The sequence below is a fragment of the Podarcis raffonei genome, chromosome 1, assembly GCF_027172205.1.
Source record: "Podarcis raffonei isolate rPodRaf1 chromosome 1, rPodRaf1.pri, whole genome shotgun sequence".
Classification (NCBI taxonomy): Eukaryota; Metazoa; Chordata; class Lepidosauria; order Squamata; family Lacertidae; genus Podarcis; species Podarcis raffonei.
In genome coordinates, this window is record NC_070602.1 from 130,393,887 (window position 1) to 130,411,789 (window position 17,903).

At 45.5% G+C, this 17,903-nt stretch overlaps 1 protein-coding gene and 1 non-coding gene across 3 annotated transcripts in view; one reads left to right on the plus strand and one right to left on the minus strand.

Annotated features, from left to right (window-relative positions):
• The window catches only part of CNBD2 (cyclic nucleotide binding domain containing 2), a 35,050-nt gene extending 18,137 nt beyond the window's left edge, over positions 1 to 16,913 (minus strand). The window contains exons 1-7 of one of the 2 annotated variants that reach the window (XM_053362209.1): positions 13,446 to 13,626; positions 13,286 to 13,326; positions 11,708 to 11,833; positions 10,743 to 10,796; positions 6,935 to 7,098; positions 3,166 to 3,322; positions 261 to 412 (exon numbers count right to left, since the gene is read on the minus strand). In XM_053362209.1, the coding sequence (XP_053218184.1) occupies positions 261 to 412; positions 3,166 to 3,322; positions 6,935 to 7,098; positions 10,743 to 10,796; positions 11,708 to 11,833; positions 13,286 to 13,326; positions 13,446 to 13,590 (839 nt within the window). In that variant the 5' untranslated portion in view covers positions 13,591 to 13,626. Of the gene's footprint in view, positions 1 to 260; positions 413 to 3,165; positions 3,323 to 6,934; positions 7,099 to 10,742; positions 10,797 to 11,707; positions 11,834 to 13,285; positions 13,327 to 13,445; positions 13,627 to 16,397 lie in introns of those variants that run through there. The other variant, XM_053362218.1, reaches the window with a different exon arrangement.
• Positions 10,917 to 10,988, plus strand: TRNAG-UCC (transfer RNA glycine (anticodon UCC)). The gene has a single exon. It is a non-coding gene; the product is annotated as a tRNA-Gly (tRNA).
• Positions 16,914 to 17,903: the final 990 nt, after the last annotated feature.

The following is a 17,903-nucleotide window of genomic DNA, read 5'->3' on the forward strand; positions in this document are numbered from 1 at the left end:
GAGCAACAGGAGCTCACCCCATTGCGGGGATTCGAACCACCAACCTTCTGATCGGCAAGCCCTAGGCTCAGTGGTTTAGACCACAGTGCCACCCACCTTCCATGCACTCACGGTGAGAAAGCTTAAATATACATTGTCATTAGAGGTTGTGACGCAAAGCCCGGCTTTTTAAAGGAGCCGGGAAGAGGGCAAAGGGACATGAGAGGGGAAAGGAATGGTGCAGAGAAGAAGCGGTACAGAGTTACTCAGGGATTTGTTACCTCAGGAATTCATATCGGTTTTTGAATTCTCGGTTAAGTTCCTTGTCTAGCTCGTAGGCAAAAAAGTCACTTTTGTCCACCACCAACAGTTCCGTTTCCTCCAGGCAGACAACAGTGGCAACCCTCTTTGTGTTTTGCAAAAGGGCAATTTCCTAATAATAAGCAGGAATACAGGAATGAATCTGGGCAGCACAGCCAATAGTAGGTGCCTACAGCCAGTGATATTTCAAGTCAATCTAGAATTCTTTTTTTTTTAATATTTATTAAAATTTTCCATTGTAATACATTAAAATAAAAAAAGAAAAAACAAAAAAGTTTAAAAACACATAGAATTCACAACCCTTATTTTCAATAGCATATTTCCCTGACTTCCCCACACCTCCCCCTCTTGTATTCCAATTCAAATTGTTGGTTCAACAAGTTCTTATCCCTAATTTTTAACCTTTTTATATTTAGTTCATTTTAAAAAACCAGTTTTGCCTTATGAACATCAATAGTAATACACCAGTGCTTATTCTTAAAACCTTTTTCTAAAGTCGGCCTAAATTCCCTTCCACGATTTCCTCAATTCTCAAACAGATAACAAAAGTAAAAACAAAACAGATTATAATTATACACCCTTTGGATTCCCAAACTCCACCCCCCCCTTTCCCGGTTTCAATCCCCAACAAACGTCCATCAATCAATCTACTATCAGCCTGGAGATCTCACGTCCGAGGCTCTTAATTCTCTCTCGGTTCCTCTCTGCCGGTTTTTTTGATAATCCTTGGTATTAAACACCAAATCTCGGAGAAGCACTAGTCCAATAGGGTCCATGTTTCTTCCAGCCAGACCTCCATACTTAAAAGTGGAGCCTGAATCTTGTTTCTTACTCCTTTCAAGTCCAAATGTCCCCAAAGCTCCAACTTCCACCTTAATCAAATTTGTAATCCTTGGGTCTTCTGATCTCCACATAAGGAGATCTCTCCATTCTTCAGTCTCCAATTCAGACCAAATTTTAACCATCAAGTTCTTATTTTCCTTTATAGCCATCATGTCAGGCCTCTGGCTCTCCTTTGTCATCTGCAACATTACATCTCCTCCTTCCTTTTCCTCAGAAACAACATATATCTCTTTCTCCACACTCTCAAATCTTTCAAGTTTCTCTTCTTGTCCAGCTGCATGGAATTCTTCACTTTGCGGTTCTCAGCAATGCATAGTTCTACTATCTCTTCCTAGTTTCTCACAATTTTTTCTTTCCTTATCCACCTCCCGCTTTTCTTCAGGACATCCCTACTTTCAACAGAGAAATGTTGGAGGGTATGTGTTATGTATTGAAGTTCTCACCCTGGCCACCAGGAGTATCGTGTATATAGTTTTCACTCAGGTCCACGTCAGTTACCTTAGGCGAGAAACCCTGGGTTGTTGTTACTACAATGTTGACAGCCGGCTGCCTATAAAAGCAGGCCGGCTGAGCTGTTTGCGGTTCAGTTCTGTTCCAGCTTACAAATAAAGAGCTGTTTGAAGAATCGCTGTGTCGTCTGATATGTTCACCCACAACTTAACAGTATGGAGTTATGCGACCGCGGAGCAAAGGAGATAAGTAACTATACAATCTTTAGAAGACATCTGAAGGCAGCCCTGTACAGGGAAGTTGTTTAATGTTTCATGTCTTTATATATGTTGGAAGCCAACCAAAGTGGCTGAGGCAACCCAGTCATATGGGCAGGGTATAAATAATAAAAGTATTATTATTATTATTGAATAGGAAAAGGTAAAGGGACCACTGACCGTTATGTCCAGTCGCGGCCGACTCTGGGGTTGCGGCGCTCATCTTGCTTTATTGGCCGAGGGAGCCGGCATACAGCTTCCGGGTCACGTGGCCAGAGCAGTGGCAAACCAGAGCAGTGCACGGAAATGCCATTTACCTTCCTGCTGGAGCGGTATCTATTTATCTACTTGCACTTTGACATGCTTTCGAACTGCTAGGTTGGCAGGAGCAGGGACTGAGCAACGGGAGCTCACCCCGTCGCGGAGATTCAAACCGCCAACCTTCTGATCCTAGGCTCTGTGGTTTAACCCACAGCACCACCCGCGTCCCACTATTATTGAATATTATTGAATAGGACACCCCTATTTTCATTGGAGAATGAAAGGGGGTATGCTTTTCTCTCGCCCGCTGTGGCTTACAACTCTAAACCATTGTTTCCACAGCACCTCTGCTCTTTTCACGGCAGTTTTTCTGCTTCTCTGGCTACTGCTCTGCTTTCCTAGACTCTAATTTTTCTGTTTGCCCTACCCCTCTCTATCTGAGAATTTGTTCTGAGTACCAGAACAGAACTCAGATCCTGGGATTCCATGTTGATGTGAAGGTCCATGCGTTAAAAACAATATATAAATTCTGATATGCATGATTAATCCAGAATGCGGCAGCTGGGATGGGTGACTGGCAGCGGCTTCCAAGACCATATAACACCGGTCCTGAATAACCTACATTGGCTCCCAGTAGGTTTCCGAGCACAATTCAAAGTGTTGGCGCTGATCTTTAAAGCCCTAAACAGCCTCGGCCCACTATAGCTGAAGGAGTGTCTCCACCCCCATCGTTCAGCCCAGACACGGAGGTCCTGTTCCGAGGGCCTTCTGGTGGTTCCCTCACTGCAAGAAGTGAGGTTACTGGGAACCAGGCAGAGGGCCTTCTCGGTAGTGGCACCCGCCCTATGCAGCATCCTCCCACTCGATGTCAAGGAAATAAACAAACATCTGACTTTTAGAAGACATCTAAAAGACATCACCTGTATCGGGAAATTTTAAATGTCTAATGTTTTATAATTTTTAATGTCCTGTAAGCTGCCCAGAGTGACTGGGGAAAGCCAGCCAGTTGGGTGGAGTATAAATAAAATTATTATTATTACAGATTAGCACTTACACCAAAACAAGCACCTCTCCGAACTGTAGTCGGAGCAGCTTCTACAAACGCGCTGCTACCATCCTCGTCATCAGTGATAGCAACGGAACCACAATAGATGAAGTAGAAACTGTCTGCCTGGTGTCCCTTTTTGATGATGACTCTCCTGCGACCAAACCTAGAAAGCAGACAACCAGACAAGATCATTAGCTAGTGGAAATAAACCTGAACTGAAAGACGTCTGCTTACAGAAGCAACATAGGTAAAAAAAAAGGTAAAGGTAAAGGACCCCTGGACAGTTACATCCAGCCAAAGGCGACTATGGGGTTGCGGTGCCCATCTCGCTTTCAGGCCGAGGGAGCCGGCGTTTGTCCACAGACAGCTTTCTGGATCATGTGGTCAGCATAACTAAACCGCTTCTGGCACAATGGGACACCGTAATGGAAACCAGAGCACATGGAAATGCTGTTTACCTTCCTGCCACTGTGATGCCTATTTATCTACTTGCACTGGCATGCTTTCCAACTGCTAGGTTGGCAGGAGCCGGGACAGAACAACGGGAGCTCACTCCGTTGCGGGGATTTGAACCGCCGACCTTCTGATTGGCAAGCCCAAGAGGCTCAGTGGTTTAGACCACAGTGCCACCTGCGTAGGAACGGTACATCTAGACTGAGTTGTACACAAATCCCATTAGTAACTGTACAATCCACACTTTGTCATGCTGTCTGCCGCATAGAGCAAACCACTCCTGCACTTTTTAAGCACAGAAGTTGACTCCAATTTAAAAAGCAACATCTCCGGTTTATGTTTGAACTGGGGGCTGAGTCCCTGATTCTGCTGCTTGCCAAACCCTGCTCCCTGCTCTCCTCCTTGGTAACCCATTAGATCTTATGCAGCTGCTATAGACATACCCTCCAACATTTCTCCAATAAAAATAGGGACATCCTATTCCAGAATAATAATTTTACTATTGATACTCAGCCCATAATAATAATAATAATATTAATAATAATAATAATAATAATAATAATTATTTATACCCCAGCCACTCTGGGTGGCTTCCAACAGAACACTAAAATACAATAACCTATTAAACATTAAAAGCTTCCCTAAACAGGGCTGCCTTCAGATGTCTTCTAAAAGTTTGGTAGTTGTTCTTCTCTTTGACATCTGGTGGGAGGGCGTTCCACAGGGCGGGTGCCACTACCAGGAAGGCCCTCTGCCTGGTTCCCTGTAACTTGGCTTCTCACAGCGAGGGAACCGCCAGAAGGCCCTTGGTGCTGGACCTCAGTGTCCGGGCAGAACGATGGAGGTGGAGACGCTCCTTCAGGTATGCTGGGTTGCCCCAGCCACTTTGAGCGGCTTCCAAGGTATATAAAAACATAATAAACAATAATTTAAAAAACAACAACAACTTCCCTATACAGAGCTGCCTTCAGATGACTTGGGAGTCAAATAACTCCATACCCTCCAACATTTCTCTGACGAAAATAGCGACGCCCTAAGGAAAGGACGTTTTAGGATCAAATCATAAACTGAGACGGCTTTTGTAAATCGGGGACTGTCCCTGGGAAATAGAGGCACTTGGAGAGTCTGAATAGACTATGAGATCACCAGGGAGCCACTTCTGGGCGCCTTCCTCAAACCCACACTGTTCCTTCTGCCATTCTTCGTGCCAAGCAATGGTGGCAGCTGCCATGGAGCCCGAGGCCTGCCAGCCCCTACTTTCTTCTCCCCGGGGCTGGGCTGACTCTCCATGTTAACTGGCACTGCCAGAAGCAGCAGAAGCAGATTGCCAAGCTGGTGAGCAATAGTGGCGCCAGCTAGGCCTCAAGGCTGGCAGGCAGAGGCGCCAGTGGGCCTCTTTTTTAAACTGAGACTTCCAGATCTAGCTCTAGCTCTTTTTGGACCAGGATCGAACCAGCTTCAGTAATCCATCCCCTGGTAACCGCACGAGTATGGTTTATCGCGATAGGCACTGCAAGTGCCGCGCTTCAAAACAGCCGAGGAGCTGCAGCTAGAGTAGAATGTGCCCACCTGACTATTGCAAGGGGTAAGTATGGGACGGCATAATGTTGTTGTTGTTTAGTTGTGTCCGACTCTTCGTGACCCCATGGACCAGAGCACGCCAGGCCCTCCTGTCTTCCACTGCCTCCCACAGTTTGGTCAAACTCATGCTGGTAGCTTCGAGAACACTATCCAACCATCTCGTCCTCTGTCGTCCCCTTCTCCTTGTGCCCTCCATCTTTCCCAGCATCAGGGTCTTTTCCAGGGAGTCTTCTCTTCTCATGAGGTGGCCAAAGTATTGGAGCCTCAGCTTCAGGATCTGTCCTTCCAGTAAGCACTCAGGGCTGATTTCCTTCAGAATGGATCGGTTTGATCTTCTTGCAGTCCATGGGACTCTCAAGAGTCTCCTCCAGCACCAGAATTCAAAAGCATCAATTCTTCGGCGATCAGCCTTCTTTATGGTCTGGCTTTCACTTCCATACATCACTACTGGGAAAACCATAGCTTTTACTATACGAACCTTTGTTGGCAAGGTGATGTCTCTACTTTTTAAGATGCTGTCTAAGGTTTGTCATTGCTTTTCTCCCAAGAAGCGGGCCTCTTTTAATTTCGTGGCTGCTGTCACCATCTGCAGTGATCATGGAGCCCAAGAAAGTAAAATCTCTCACTGCCTCCATTTCTTTCCCTTCTATTTGCCAGGAGGTGATGGGACCAGTGGCCATGATCTTCGTTTTTTGATGTTGAGCTTCAGGCCATATTTTGCGCTCTCCTCTTTCACCTTCAATAAAAGGTTCTTTAATTCCTCCTCACTTTCTGCCATCAAGGTTGTGTCATCTGCATATCTGAGGTTGTTGATATTTCTTCCGGCAATCTTAATTTCGGCTAGGGATTCATCCAGCCCAGCCTTTCGCATGATGAATTCTGCATATAAGTTAAATAAGCAGGGAGACAATATACAGCCTTGTCGTACTCCTTCCCCAATTTTGAACCAATCAGTTGTTCCATATCCAGTTCCAACTGTAGCTTCTTGTCCCACATAGAGGTTTCTCAGGAGACAGATGAGGTGATCAGGCACTCCCGTTTCTTTAAGAACTTGCCATAGTTTGCTGTGGTCGACACAGTCAAAGGCTTTTGCATAGTCAATGAAGACAAGGACGGCATAATAGCAATCCTGAAAGCAGTGCCTGTGCGCTACCAGGACTGGAGTACAAAGGGGGGACTCGGGAGCACCACCGTACTGTTATGTACTGAAGTTCTCACCCTGGGCCAGCAGAGGGATACTGTAAATAGTTTTCACTCAGGTCCACATATGCAAATAAGGATTTGAAAGTGACGTTCAGTGATTGGATAGTTACAGAAAGTGGTTACTGTTGCTTTGTAGTTGAGCTCTGTATAAGCAGGTTGGCTGAACCCTTCAGCCCAGTTCTGTTCTGGGCCTGTGAATAAACAAGAGCTGTTTGAAGAATCGCTGTGTTGTCTGATATGTTCACCCACAACTTAACAGGTACCATTTGGGGAAAGGGTGCCATTGCGGCCGCTGCCCCTGGGATATGTGCCATGCCCCCGTGGGCAATGCACCACGGCCCCGGGACGCGTGCCAGCCATGCCCCCGCCTGGTCTCAGCTCTGGAGGCTGCAGCATGTTGCTCTGCCACTGGCTACCAGGCCCGTTTCAGGGTATTGGTATTAGAATTTAGATCTCTGGACAATTCAGAAAGATGGACTCAAATTACAGAAATACATTGGATTGCTACAAAGCCCACCATCGCCACCCTTCCGGTTACCGTTCGAAGCGAATCACTTTGGCCAGAAGACTTTGCAGGGTTGGACTATACTGTCGAAAGCTTTCCACGAACTGCAAGCGGTTCTGCAAATGTTTTATTTCAGAATCAGTCCTCCACGCCGGTGGCTTCTTGGTGATTTGGATTGCTTTAAAAGGAAAATGCTCCTGTGAAGATACCAAACACCGTTTTGATTAATAGACAAGCACATTTATGTGGGTCAGCGAAAGCACTCCTATGCTCCCGACAGACTTGAGCATGATTATTTTTCTCAGGATATAAAACCAAATGAACTCCTTCTTGCATTTTAGGTGCACCTGCAGAACATTTTATACAGCTGTCCATGAGATTGTCTTACACTGAGAATCACAATTCAACTGAGAAAGCAATGGCTGCATTTTTTATTATGATTTTTTATTAAATTTTCTGTTTTAAAATGTCACATAAACATTTTACATACGTAAGATATCCCTTCCTCTCTTTCCATGGTTCATTTTGCATATCTTATATCCCTGCATATTTTACAAAAACTATACCAATCGGTTTTCCATTATTACATCCATCAAAACTTATTTACACTGTTGTCTTAATGCTGCCAGAGTTTTCAGCTGTACACAATTAATTTCCATATATTCAATAAACATTTCCCCATTTTCTTTAAAAAGTATGTTCTTCTTGTTTTCTTCTTCTATATGTCAAGTCTGCAAGTTGTGCATATTCTGTCAACTTACTGTATTTTTCCGTCGATAAGGCGAGGTTTTAACATCAGCAAAACATTGTGCCTTAATATAAGAAGAAGAGAAGCTTTTGGGGGGGTGTTAAAGGCGCAGAGTGGGGATATTACGTCAATCGCCGCGCTCCTCCTGTGTATCGTTGCGCTGCCCGCACACAAATGGAGCCGCATGAAGATACCGCAAGGCAAAAATGGACTGCCTACAGCCTCTCTCCCCGTTGTAGGGAAGGCAGAGTGCTTAAAGTGATTGAAAAAAAAAGCTTCACCACTCTTTCCCACCCCAAAAAGCTCAACTCTGCGCCCCCCAAAAAAGCTCAGCAATTGCCGATGAGGGAACAGCTGATAGGCGGCCTGTTAGATGCCTGGGGCTGTTAGCCTCTGGGCAATCCTCCCTGTTAAGTTGTGGGTGAACATATCAGACGACACAGCGATTCTTCAAACAGCTCTTGTTTAATCACAGGCCAGAACAGAACTGAACTGAAGGGTTCAGCCAGCCTGCTTATAAGGAGCTCCAGTACCACGTAACTGTAACAACTTTCTGTAACTATCCAATCACTGAACGTCACTTTCGATCCCTTATTTGCATATGTGGACCTGAGTGAAAACTATCTACAGTATCCCCCTGCTGGCCCAGGGTGAGAACTTCAGTACATAACACTCTACCCCCCCCCTCCGCAAATTTCAACAAGTCAGGGCAATTCCCCCCCATTTTCTTAATTTGGGGTCCCCAAAAATAGGGGGCGTCCTATACATGGGGGCGTCCAATACACAGAAAAATACGGTAAGTTGCCAATTTTTTAAATGTTTGAGACCTTGCTCATTTTCCATTTTGGGGCTAACAAAACATGGGGCGCGGTTGTTACATACATAAATCACCTTTTCTGACACCTGGGAATTTCAGTCTGGGTTATTCCCAACAGAAAGGACTCTGGTTTGGGCGGGAGAGGGGAGTAATTTTAAACATTTTGTTCAATTCATTTTAAATCATTTCCCAACACCCTTTTACCCTTTTACATGTCCATCCAGAGATTCTTAAGTATGAAACGGTGATCAGAACTACCAGAGGCAGCAGCACTATCTAGAAGGAGGTGTCTGCATATCTTAGGAGCATCAAGGCCACACACCTGCCACAACCTGTCGGAATCAGGTTGTGCTACTCAGATTGCACAACTTGGAGCCGTTTGTCAACTTCTTTGTCATTTTTAGTTGAGTTGAAGCTAGTACATATGGGAGCCCTCCTGTTTCCTCTGCTAGGGGCATCCCTGGACTCCTGCCCTACAAGCAGTGCCGGATTTACGTATAAGCTAAACAAGCTATAGCTTAGGAACCCACTCTCTTGGGGGGCCCAAAAAATTTAAAGAAAAAAACCCCTGGATGTACATTTCCAAAATATAAGATAAAAAACACACAAATAAAATAAAACCTGAATACAGCAACAGTGTTGCGTTGTGTAGGCTCCTATGATGTAAGTCATGGGCCCCCGCCTGCTAGCCTGCTCCCTAAAATTGCTGGTTTGCTCATTTCTATATACAGGGTGCCTACATTCTGCATGGACTGGTCGCATGGGAACATGTGCAAATGGCTTTAGATAGCTATTAGGTCCATAAATTACCATATAGCATATATTCAACACAAAAAACAGCAACAATTTGTTGTTGACAAAGGACAGCTGGGCATATAAAGGGCCCCATTACCTTCAATAGGGATGCAAGTGGCACTGTGGGTTAAACCACTGAGCCTAGGGCTTGCCAATCAGAAGGGTGGCGGTTCGAATCCCCGTGACGGGGTGAGCTCCCGTTGCTTGGTCCCAGCTCCTGTGCAGCTAGCAGTTCAAAAGCACGTCAAAGTGCAAGTAGATAAATAGGTACTGCTCTGGCGGGAAGGTAAACGGCGTTTCCGTGCGCTGCTCTGGTTCGCCAGAAGCGGCTTAGTCATGCTGGCCACATGACCCGGAAGCTGTACGCCGGCTCCCTTGGCCAGTAAAGCAAGATGAGCGCCGCAACCCCCAAGTCGGTCACGACAGGACCTAATGGTCAGGGGTCCCTTTACCTTTATATATAGGGTGCCTACATTCTGCATGGACTGGTTGCATGGGAACGTGTGCAAATGGCTTTAGATAGCTATTAGGTCCATAAATTACCATATACAAAAAACAGCAACAATTTGTTGTTGACAAAGGACAGCTGGACATATAAAGGGCCCCATTACCTTCAGTAGCTTAGGGCCTCATCAAACCTAAATCTGGCCCTGCCCCCAAGCCCTACCCCATGGCACTGCTGACTGACGCTCTCTCCTGCTATGTGTAGATCTTTGGGTGTGAATCACACCGTGGTGGTCCTGCAATCTCTCAACTTTTCTTATTATTATTCAATGGTGAGGCTTCAAGATGGCCTCTGCTTTGATCTCATGATGGGGAGGTGTTATGTACTGAGTCAAATAGGATCCAAAATGCAGCAGTCTGATTGGTCCTAGAACAATAGGATTCAGAATGCAGCAGTCTGATTGGTCCTAGAACAATAGGATTCAGAATGCAGCAGTCTGATTGGTCCTAGAACAATAGGATTCAGAATGCAGCGGTCTGATTGGTCCTAGAACAATAGGATCCAGAATGCAGCAGTCTGATTAGTCCACAGGAGCCACCCAATCCAGCTCCAGGTGGAAGTGAATCCACAACCTGATTGGCCTACAGGTGAATCCCGGAAATAGCCAATCATGTGGGGCCCATTGTGTAAATATTGTATATAAAGCAGACATTCTGAGGGAACTTCTATTCCTCCTCACCACTATGAGCTGAATAAAGAGCATGAAATCCACTCTCGACTCCGAGTATATTTCAGGAGGTCACATGGGAAGCAAAAGAGCATTTCAGGATTGTGCTAAGATGAGCAACATCACGGGTGAGGAAGCAGGCAAAGACCACTTCTCAAGGAAGAAGCAGTGTCACCCTTGGCTTATTAAGCCACTTTCCCCAGTAATAGCAAAACACACCAAACGGTTATATTCAAGCAACTGAACTAAACCCACAAACATAAATGCCTACTGTTACTGTAAGGGCAAGAAAAGATGGTTTGTCCTGACCTTTGAAACACTGAACTCATGGCGATCAAACACAGCATTGGCAGTTTTCTTGTCCTGTAAGTTAGACAACGAGCTGCAATTAATTTCATTATGCATCATACAAGAAGAAAAAGCTTAAGTACGTTAGCTCTTTTAAAGAATTTTATTATAATTAAGAAGTCCTATGAGCCTTTAGTGTTGGTGGTATAGTGGTGAGCATAGCTGCTTTCCAAGCAGTTGACCCGGGTTCGTTTCCCGGCCAATGCAAAGAGTCTTTCTAGGGACGTGGGTGGCACTGTGGGTTAAACCACAGAGCCTAGGGCTTGCCGTTCAGAAGGTCGGCGGTTCGAATCCCTGCGACGGAGTGAGCTCCCATTGCTCGGTCCCTGCTCCTGCCAACCTAGCAGTTCGAAAGCACGTCAAAGTGCAAGTAGATAAATAGGTACCACTCTGGAGGAAAGGTAAACAGCGCTTCCGTGCATTGCTCTGGTTCGCCAGAAGCGGCTTAGTCATGCTGGCTACATGACCCGGAAGCTGTACGCCAGCTCCCTCGGCCAGTAAAGCGAAATGAGTGCCACAACCCCATAGTCGTCCGCAACTGGACCTAACGGTCAGGGGTACCTTTACCTTTACCCCTTTATGGCCCTTTAAGGACTTATACGTATAAGCTACGCAAGCTCCGGTGCAGTTTCAAATTGGATGGGGTAATGGCACGTTGAGATTACTGCATCCCAGGGGGTTCGACTAGATGTCACTTGGGGTCCCTTCCAACTTACAGAGAATCATACTGTGTTTCTATTCTATGATTTCGGCACAAGCCGACTTCATTGGGTGCAGCAGGTTCCTCAACCTCTGCTTCAAAGGCTCGGGCAATCATCATCATTTTATTAAATAGAAAAAGCACCAATGAGGAACGAGAGCAATCGTAAATACAAGACTTTTGGTTGTGGTATTTGTGTGTGTGTGTGTTTTGCGATATTCCTTACTTCCTCAATCGCCCCACGAGTGTCTTTCTCTACCAGGTGAAAACATGAGAATCCTTTCAGTCCACGCCGGAAGCACCGACATACCTTGATCATCAGGATAACATTCTTAAAAAACCTGTGGAAGTTCTTTGGGGGTGGGGGAAGGAGAAATGCAATGGAAAAAACAATGGTGTCACTTCTGTTTTGAGGAGAAAGGATAGAGATAGATAGATAGATAGATAGATAGATAGATAGATAGATAGATGATATAGATAGATAGATAGATGATAGATAGATAGATAGATAGATAGATAGATGATAGATAGATAGATAGATAGATAGATAGATAGATAGATGATAGATAGATAGATAGATAGATAGATAGATAGATAGGATATAGATAGATAGATAGATAGATAGATAGATAGATGATAGATAGATAGATAGATAGATAGATAGATGATAGATAGATAGATAGATGATAGATAGATAGATAGATAGATGATAGATAGATAGATAGATAGATAGATAGATAGATAGATAGATAGGATATAGATAGATAGATAGATGATAGATAGATAGATAGATAGATAGATAGATAGATAGATGATAGATAGATAGATAGATGATAGATAGATAGATAGATATGATAGATAGATGATAGATAGTAGAGATAGATAGATGATAGATAGATAGATAGAGAGATAGATAGAGATAGATGATAGATAGATAGATGATAGATAGATAGATAGATAATTAGATGGATTAGATTACACACACACACAAAACCAGATGGCTACACTACCATGTTCCACTTCTTAGACTGACTAATATACCGTAATATCAGATTTTTCTCTTTTCCTTCCATTACGGTGTTACTCCTTTGTCCTACCCAGGGCCGGCCCACTCATGAGGCACAGCGAGGTGACCACCTCAGGCAGCACAATCCACAGGGGCGGCAGATCCCCATGTAGGTCTTCATTCCTCCTTTGTTCCCGATGTTGATCTCTACTCAATCCCTTCTTCCCTGGAGGGGAGGGGGGCACCGTTTTGTGGTTCGCCTCAGGCGCCAAAATATATTGGGCTGGCATGCTGCTTCATCTCACCTCTGAGGTATTTTTGTACCCTCATTGCTCCTTACCCATCAATGCTCCCTCTTATCCCACATTGCATTCCCCCCTCCCATTAAAACCAATTTTATGGCCGAAAATAAGGCTCTTTCTTCAGGTGACTTAGGCCACCGGAACCTTGTAATTTTACTCTTTCAAACTGCAGAGACGGCAAGCCTAAAAAACGTTTTATCGGGGAGCGAGCTCCATGAAATTTATTGGGACTTACTTGTGAGAAGACACGTGTAAAAGATCAGGGCTGTTAAAAATCCATCTGTTCAGCTTGGTCTTCTCTGATAAATCAGTTTTATACTCCTCCTCTTCCTCATCTGATTCACATTTTTCTCTCTTACACTCCTTCCCTCTTTAGTGTGCTTCAGCCTTTCATTTAGAGCCCGTTAAATTTATTTTATTTTATTTGCCAGTCATTACCTACCTCCAAGGGGCTCAAACAGAAAATTAAGTGTCTCACGCAGGGAATAATACATACCTGATATGCAATTCGCCGTCCCCTGGAAAATCGTCTAGAATCTATTAAGACAAAATTACACAGCCTGTTCTTAAAATCTTTGACCTGAACTTTGTCCACCTGTTAAGAGAATGAAAAGTTCATTTCCTCTCCCTCAATTTATAGACAGGTGGGAAGGTACCTTCTAGATCTCTGGATAATTTTGGTTTGGCTTTTTTGGGCTTCCTCTCCCAGCTGCGCTGTGGTGCCTCCCATATTCTTCCAGAGGACCCCACAATCTTGAGTAGAACTTCAGGGTATACTGATTTTCTACAAGACATCCTCATTAAACCATTGCTGTCCAGTTTTTGTTACCTGTGCTGTCCTCCTGTGGGTTTTTTTTTTACTGGGCCTAATTTATGTGGATTATTGGGGGGGGGGTAATAAAATTCAATTGTGACATCAGTCTAGCCCAGGGGTAAGCAAACTTTTACAGCAGGGGGCCAGTCCACTGCCCCTCAGACCTTGTGGGGGGCCGGACTATATTTTTTGGGGGGGATGAACGAATTTCTATGCCCCGCAAATAACCCAGAGATGCATTTTAAATAAAAGGACACCTTCTACTCATGTAAAAACACGCTATTTCCTGGACCGTCCATGGACCGGATTGAGCAGGCGATTGGGCCGGATCTGGCCCCTGGGCCTTAGTTTGCCTACCCATGGCCTAGCCAATGTGGACATGCAAAGCGCTATAGCCTTATCAAGGCTCATATAATTTCACATTAAACACTTTCTCTTTGTGGGTTCAGCCCATTTTATTACTCCCTGTAGACTCTAGCTGGGAGATTTGGGATGAATAGCCTCCCAGAAGCTCTTTGAATAGTTTATATGAATTGCTGAAATGCAGTGGTGGTCAATGGCCAGTGGACTTGACGTAGCAATGAGCATGGCAGCTAATGGTAGGTAATTTGTGGAGCTAAATGCATTTGCTATTGCCGTAAAAAAATTGCCTGAAGGCAAAGTTGTGAGTCCGAAGCTGCATATACACTAACCCATCTGTAGCACAAAAATGTATTGTTTTGAGCTTAGCAGGGGTTAGCCAGTATGATGCCTGTAAAGGTAAAGGGACCTCTGACCATTAGGTCCAGTTGTGGCCGACTCTGGGGTTGTGGCGTTCATCTTGCTTTATTGTCCAAGGGTGCCGGCGTACAGCTTCCGGGTCATGTGGTCATCATGACTAAGCCGCTTCTGGCAAACCAGAGCAGCGCACGGAAACGCCGTTTAGCTTCCCACCGGAGCGATACCTATTTATCTACTTGCACTTTGACGTGCTTTCGAACTGCTAGGTTGGCAGGAACAGGGACTGAGCAATGGGAGCTCACCCCGTCATGGGGATTCGAACCGCCAATCTTCTGATCGGCAAGCCCTAGGCTCTGTGGTTTACACCACAGGGCCACTCGTGTCTCCATGTGCATTGCACCCAGCGCCCCCTGCCCCCCGCATTCAGGACAGGCAGCAGGTATCAGACGATCTGAGGGTGGGCTGCTCCCCCCCCCCCGGCCCTGGGGTTTTTGGAGGAGGATAACTACTCCCATATTATCCTCGTTATCCACACGAAAGGGCTCTGCTGTTATGGGACAGCCGTTCACCATGGCAGTCAAACAGGAAGTGCTCAGCATGCTGCTTTCAATCTAGATTGATTCTAGATCCTGCCACCCAAAAGAGTGACAATTGCATGCATTTGAAATCCCTGCCCTTGCTTGGGTTACCCATGCCTTCACTCCTCTGCACGTGCTCCTGGCGAATGAAAAAGAAAGTGGCAATTGCAAGCTTGGAATATGCCCACCCTTGGCATCACTGGGCATCAATACACACCACTGCTGCAATGCTTTTTTAAACATACAAACACCTGACTTTAATTTTACAGATTGTTCTGAGCCCACGGGAAAGAGTGCGATATAAATATACCAGCTGCACCAGCGCTAAGAGACAAGGCTCCAATGGGCCTATCCGTGGCTATTAGCTATGAAAAGCAAAGCATCTGCAACAAAATGTTGCAGCATGAAGTGCTTCTGTTCAGGATGCACCACTCTATTCCCTCTCTAGACCAATATTTGGTTTCTCAGAACAGTCAGTCAGCATTCTGTATCCAGCGAACATTCCAATGGGTTGCTTTGTTTTTGTTTTTGGCAAGTTCCCAAAATTGGGGGGGGGGGGAGAGAATTTCCCCTAATTTTTTTTTTTTGCGATTCTGCAAACTCTGGAATTCCCTCGCAACTATTTTTCTCTCTTGCTTGTGTGGGGGTGCTGCTGTTTTGTTTATATAAGAAAAAAGATCATTATGTGATAGTCAAAAGGAAAGCTCTATAAATAGAGAGGATGTATCTCTCGGAATGGGACATGGGTGGCACTGTGGGTTAAACCACAGAGCCTAGGACTTGCTGATCAGAAAGTCGGCGGTTCGAATCCCTGCAACGGGGTGAGCTCCCGTTGCTCGGTCCCTGCTCCTGCCAACCTAGCAGTTCAAAAGCACGTGAAAGTGCAAGTAGATAAATAGGTACCACTCTGGTGGGGAGGTAAACAGTGTTTCCGTGTGCTGCTCTGGTTCGCCAGAAGCAGCTTAGTCATGCTGGCCACATGACCCAGAAGCTCCCGGCCAATAAACGAGATGAGCACGGCAACCCCAGAGTCGGCCACGACTGGACCTAATGGTCAGGGTCCCTTTACCTTTTTATCTCTTGGAATACTAGCTGTTGGCAATAAACAACAGGGGATAGCCTGTTGTTTATCATCTCCAAGTCCTGCTTTACACCTATCCAGACTCCAGAAGCACCTGCCCAATCATTGTTGGAAACACAATGCTGTTATGCTACAAGGGCCCCAAGAACTCTCCCTGACCATCTTCAGAACAAGGGGTTATACATAAAAACTAAGTTGGTAGGAAATCACACTCTCAAAGCCACAACACTGGAGAGAAGATCTCAGTGAGAGCAGCTGTAGAAAAGGAATTTCGTTAGACGTGCAACAAGAGGATGTAGGATGATCATAGATGTGACCTTCAGGAACAGGTCAAGGAAGATATATCCCCCCCCCCCCCCGCCTGCTGAATAAGGGAAGAGACTTAGGTCATTATGTCCTACTCCCCAGCACTCACTGAACCAAATATGCTGCAATCCGGCAGAATACAGTTCTCTTCTCCAGAGCTTTGCAGGCATGGCGGGAGGCTTCCTGAGGCTCACTTTGCTTAGAGGCCTTAGATTTCCCCCACCAAAAGACCTTCTGTGACAGAATCAGAACCAACAGCTATAGAATCGGGCAACTACACTCTCAAGATAATCCACATTCCGTTCTATTTTCTAGAGGCAGAGAACACAAGAGCAGTCTTGCTAGCCTGGGCCTAACGTTTACACCACCTAGGGTTCTGTTTCCATTCTTGTTTGGTGACAACTCGTAGCTGAGTAAGATTAACTCACGGTCTTAACAGTGAGTCCGCAAGTGACTGTGGAGGCCAATTCTGCATCCACACATCTTTCCACAGTGGGGACATTGGTTTCTGGACGGCAGTTGATCAAGGTGAGGATTTGCCAAGCGTGCCTTCCTCTTAGCACGTTTCTCCCTTTCGTCCTGAGTTTGAGCATCTTCAAAGTCCGTTACACCTTTGGTAAAGGCTGCTCTTCAATTGTAGCGCTCGCAGTCCAGTGTTTGCCAGTTTTCAGTGTTTATACTACATTTTTAAAAGAAGATTTGCCTTGAGAGAGTCTTTAAACCTCTTTTGTTGACCACCAGCATTACGCTTTCCATTTTTAAGTTTGGAATAGAGTAGTTGCTTTGGAAGACGATCATCAGGCATCCGCACAACATGACCAGTCCAATGAAGCTGATGTTGAAGAATCATTTCTTCAACACTGGTGACCTTTGCTTCTTCCACCTTTAGTTCGCCTGTCTTCCCCAGCAATGTGTGCAAATTTTCAGACACCGTTGATGGAATCTTTCAAGGAGTTGGAGATGGCATTTATTAGTGGTTCATATAATAAATATGCAAGGGCAGAAGCAATTTTCTTTTGGTTTTGCAAGCACCTAACACATTTAGTAGCTGTTATATTCAACCAGCCATAGCTCAGTGACAGAGCGCCTGCGTTGCACTCAGGTCCTGGGTTCAGGTCCTGGAACCTGAGGAGAGGGGTGTTGGGAGGTTCCCTGTGTGACACACTGGAGAGGTCACTGAAGAGTTGGCAACAGGATGGGACAGTGGTCTGCCTCAGAATGTGGGAGCTTCCTACGTAATGTTGTTGTCGTTTAGTCGTGTCCGACTCTTTGTGACCCCATGGACCAGAGCATGCCAGGCACTTCTGTCCTCCACTGCCTCCTGCAGTCTGGTCAAACTCATGCTGGTAGCTTCAAGAACACCATCCAACCATCTCGTCCTCTGTCGTCCCCTTCTCCTTGGGCCCTCCATCTTTCCCAACATCAGGGTCTTTTCTAGAGAGTCTTCTCTTCTCATGAGGTGGCCAAAGTATTGGAGCCTCAGCTTCAGGATCTGTCCTTCCAGTGAACACTCAGGGCTGATTTCCTTCAGAATGGATAGGTTTGATCTTCTTGCAGTCCATGGGACTCTCAAGAGTCTCCTCCAGCACCATAATTCAAAAGCATCCATTCTTTG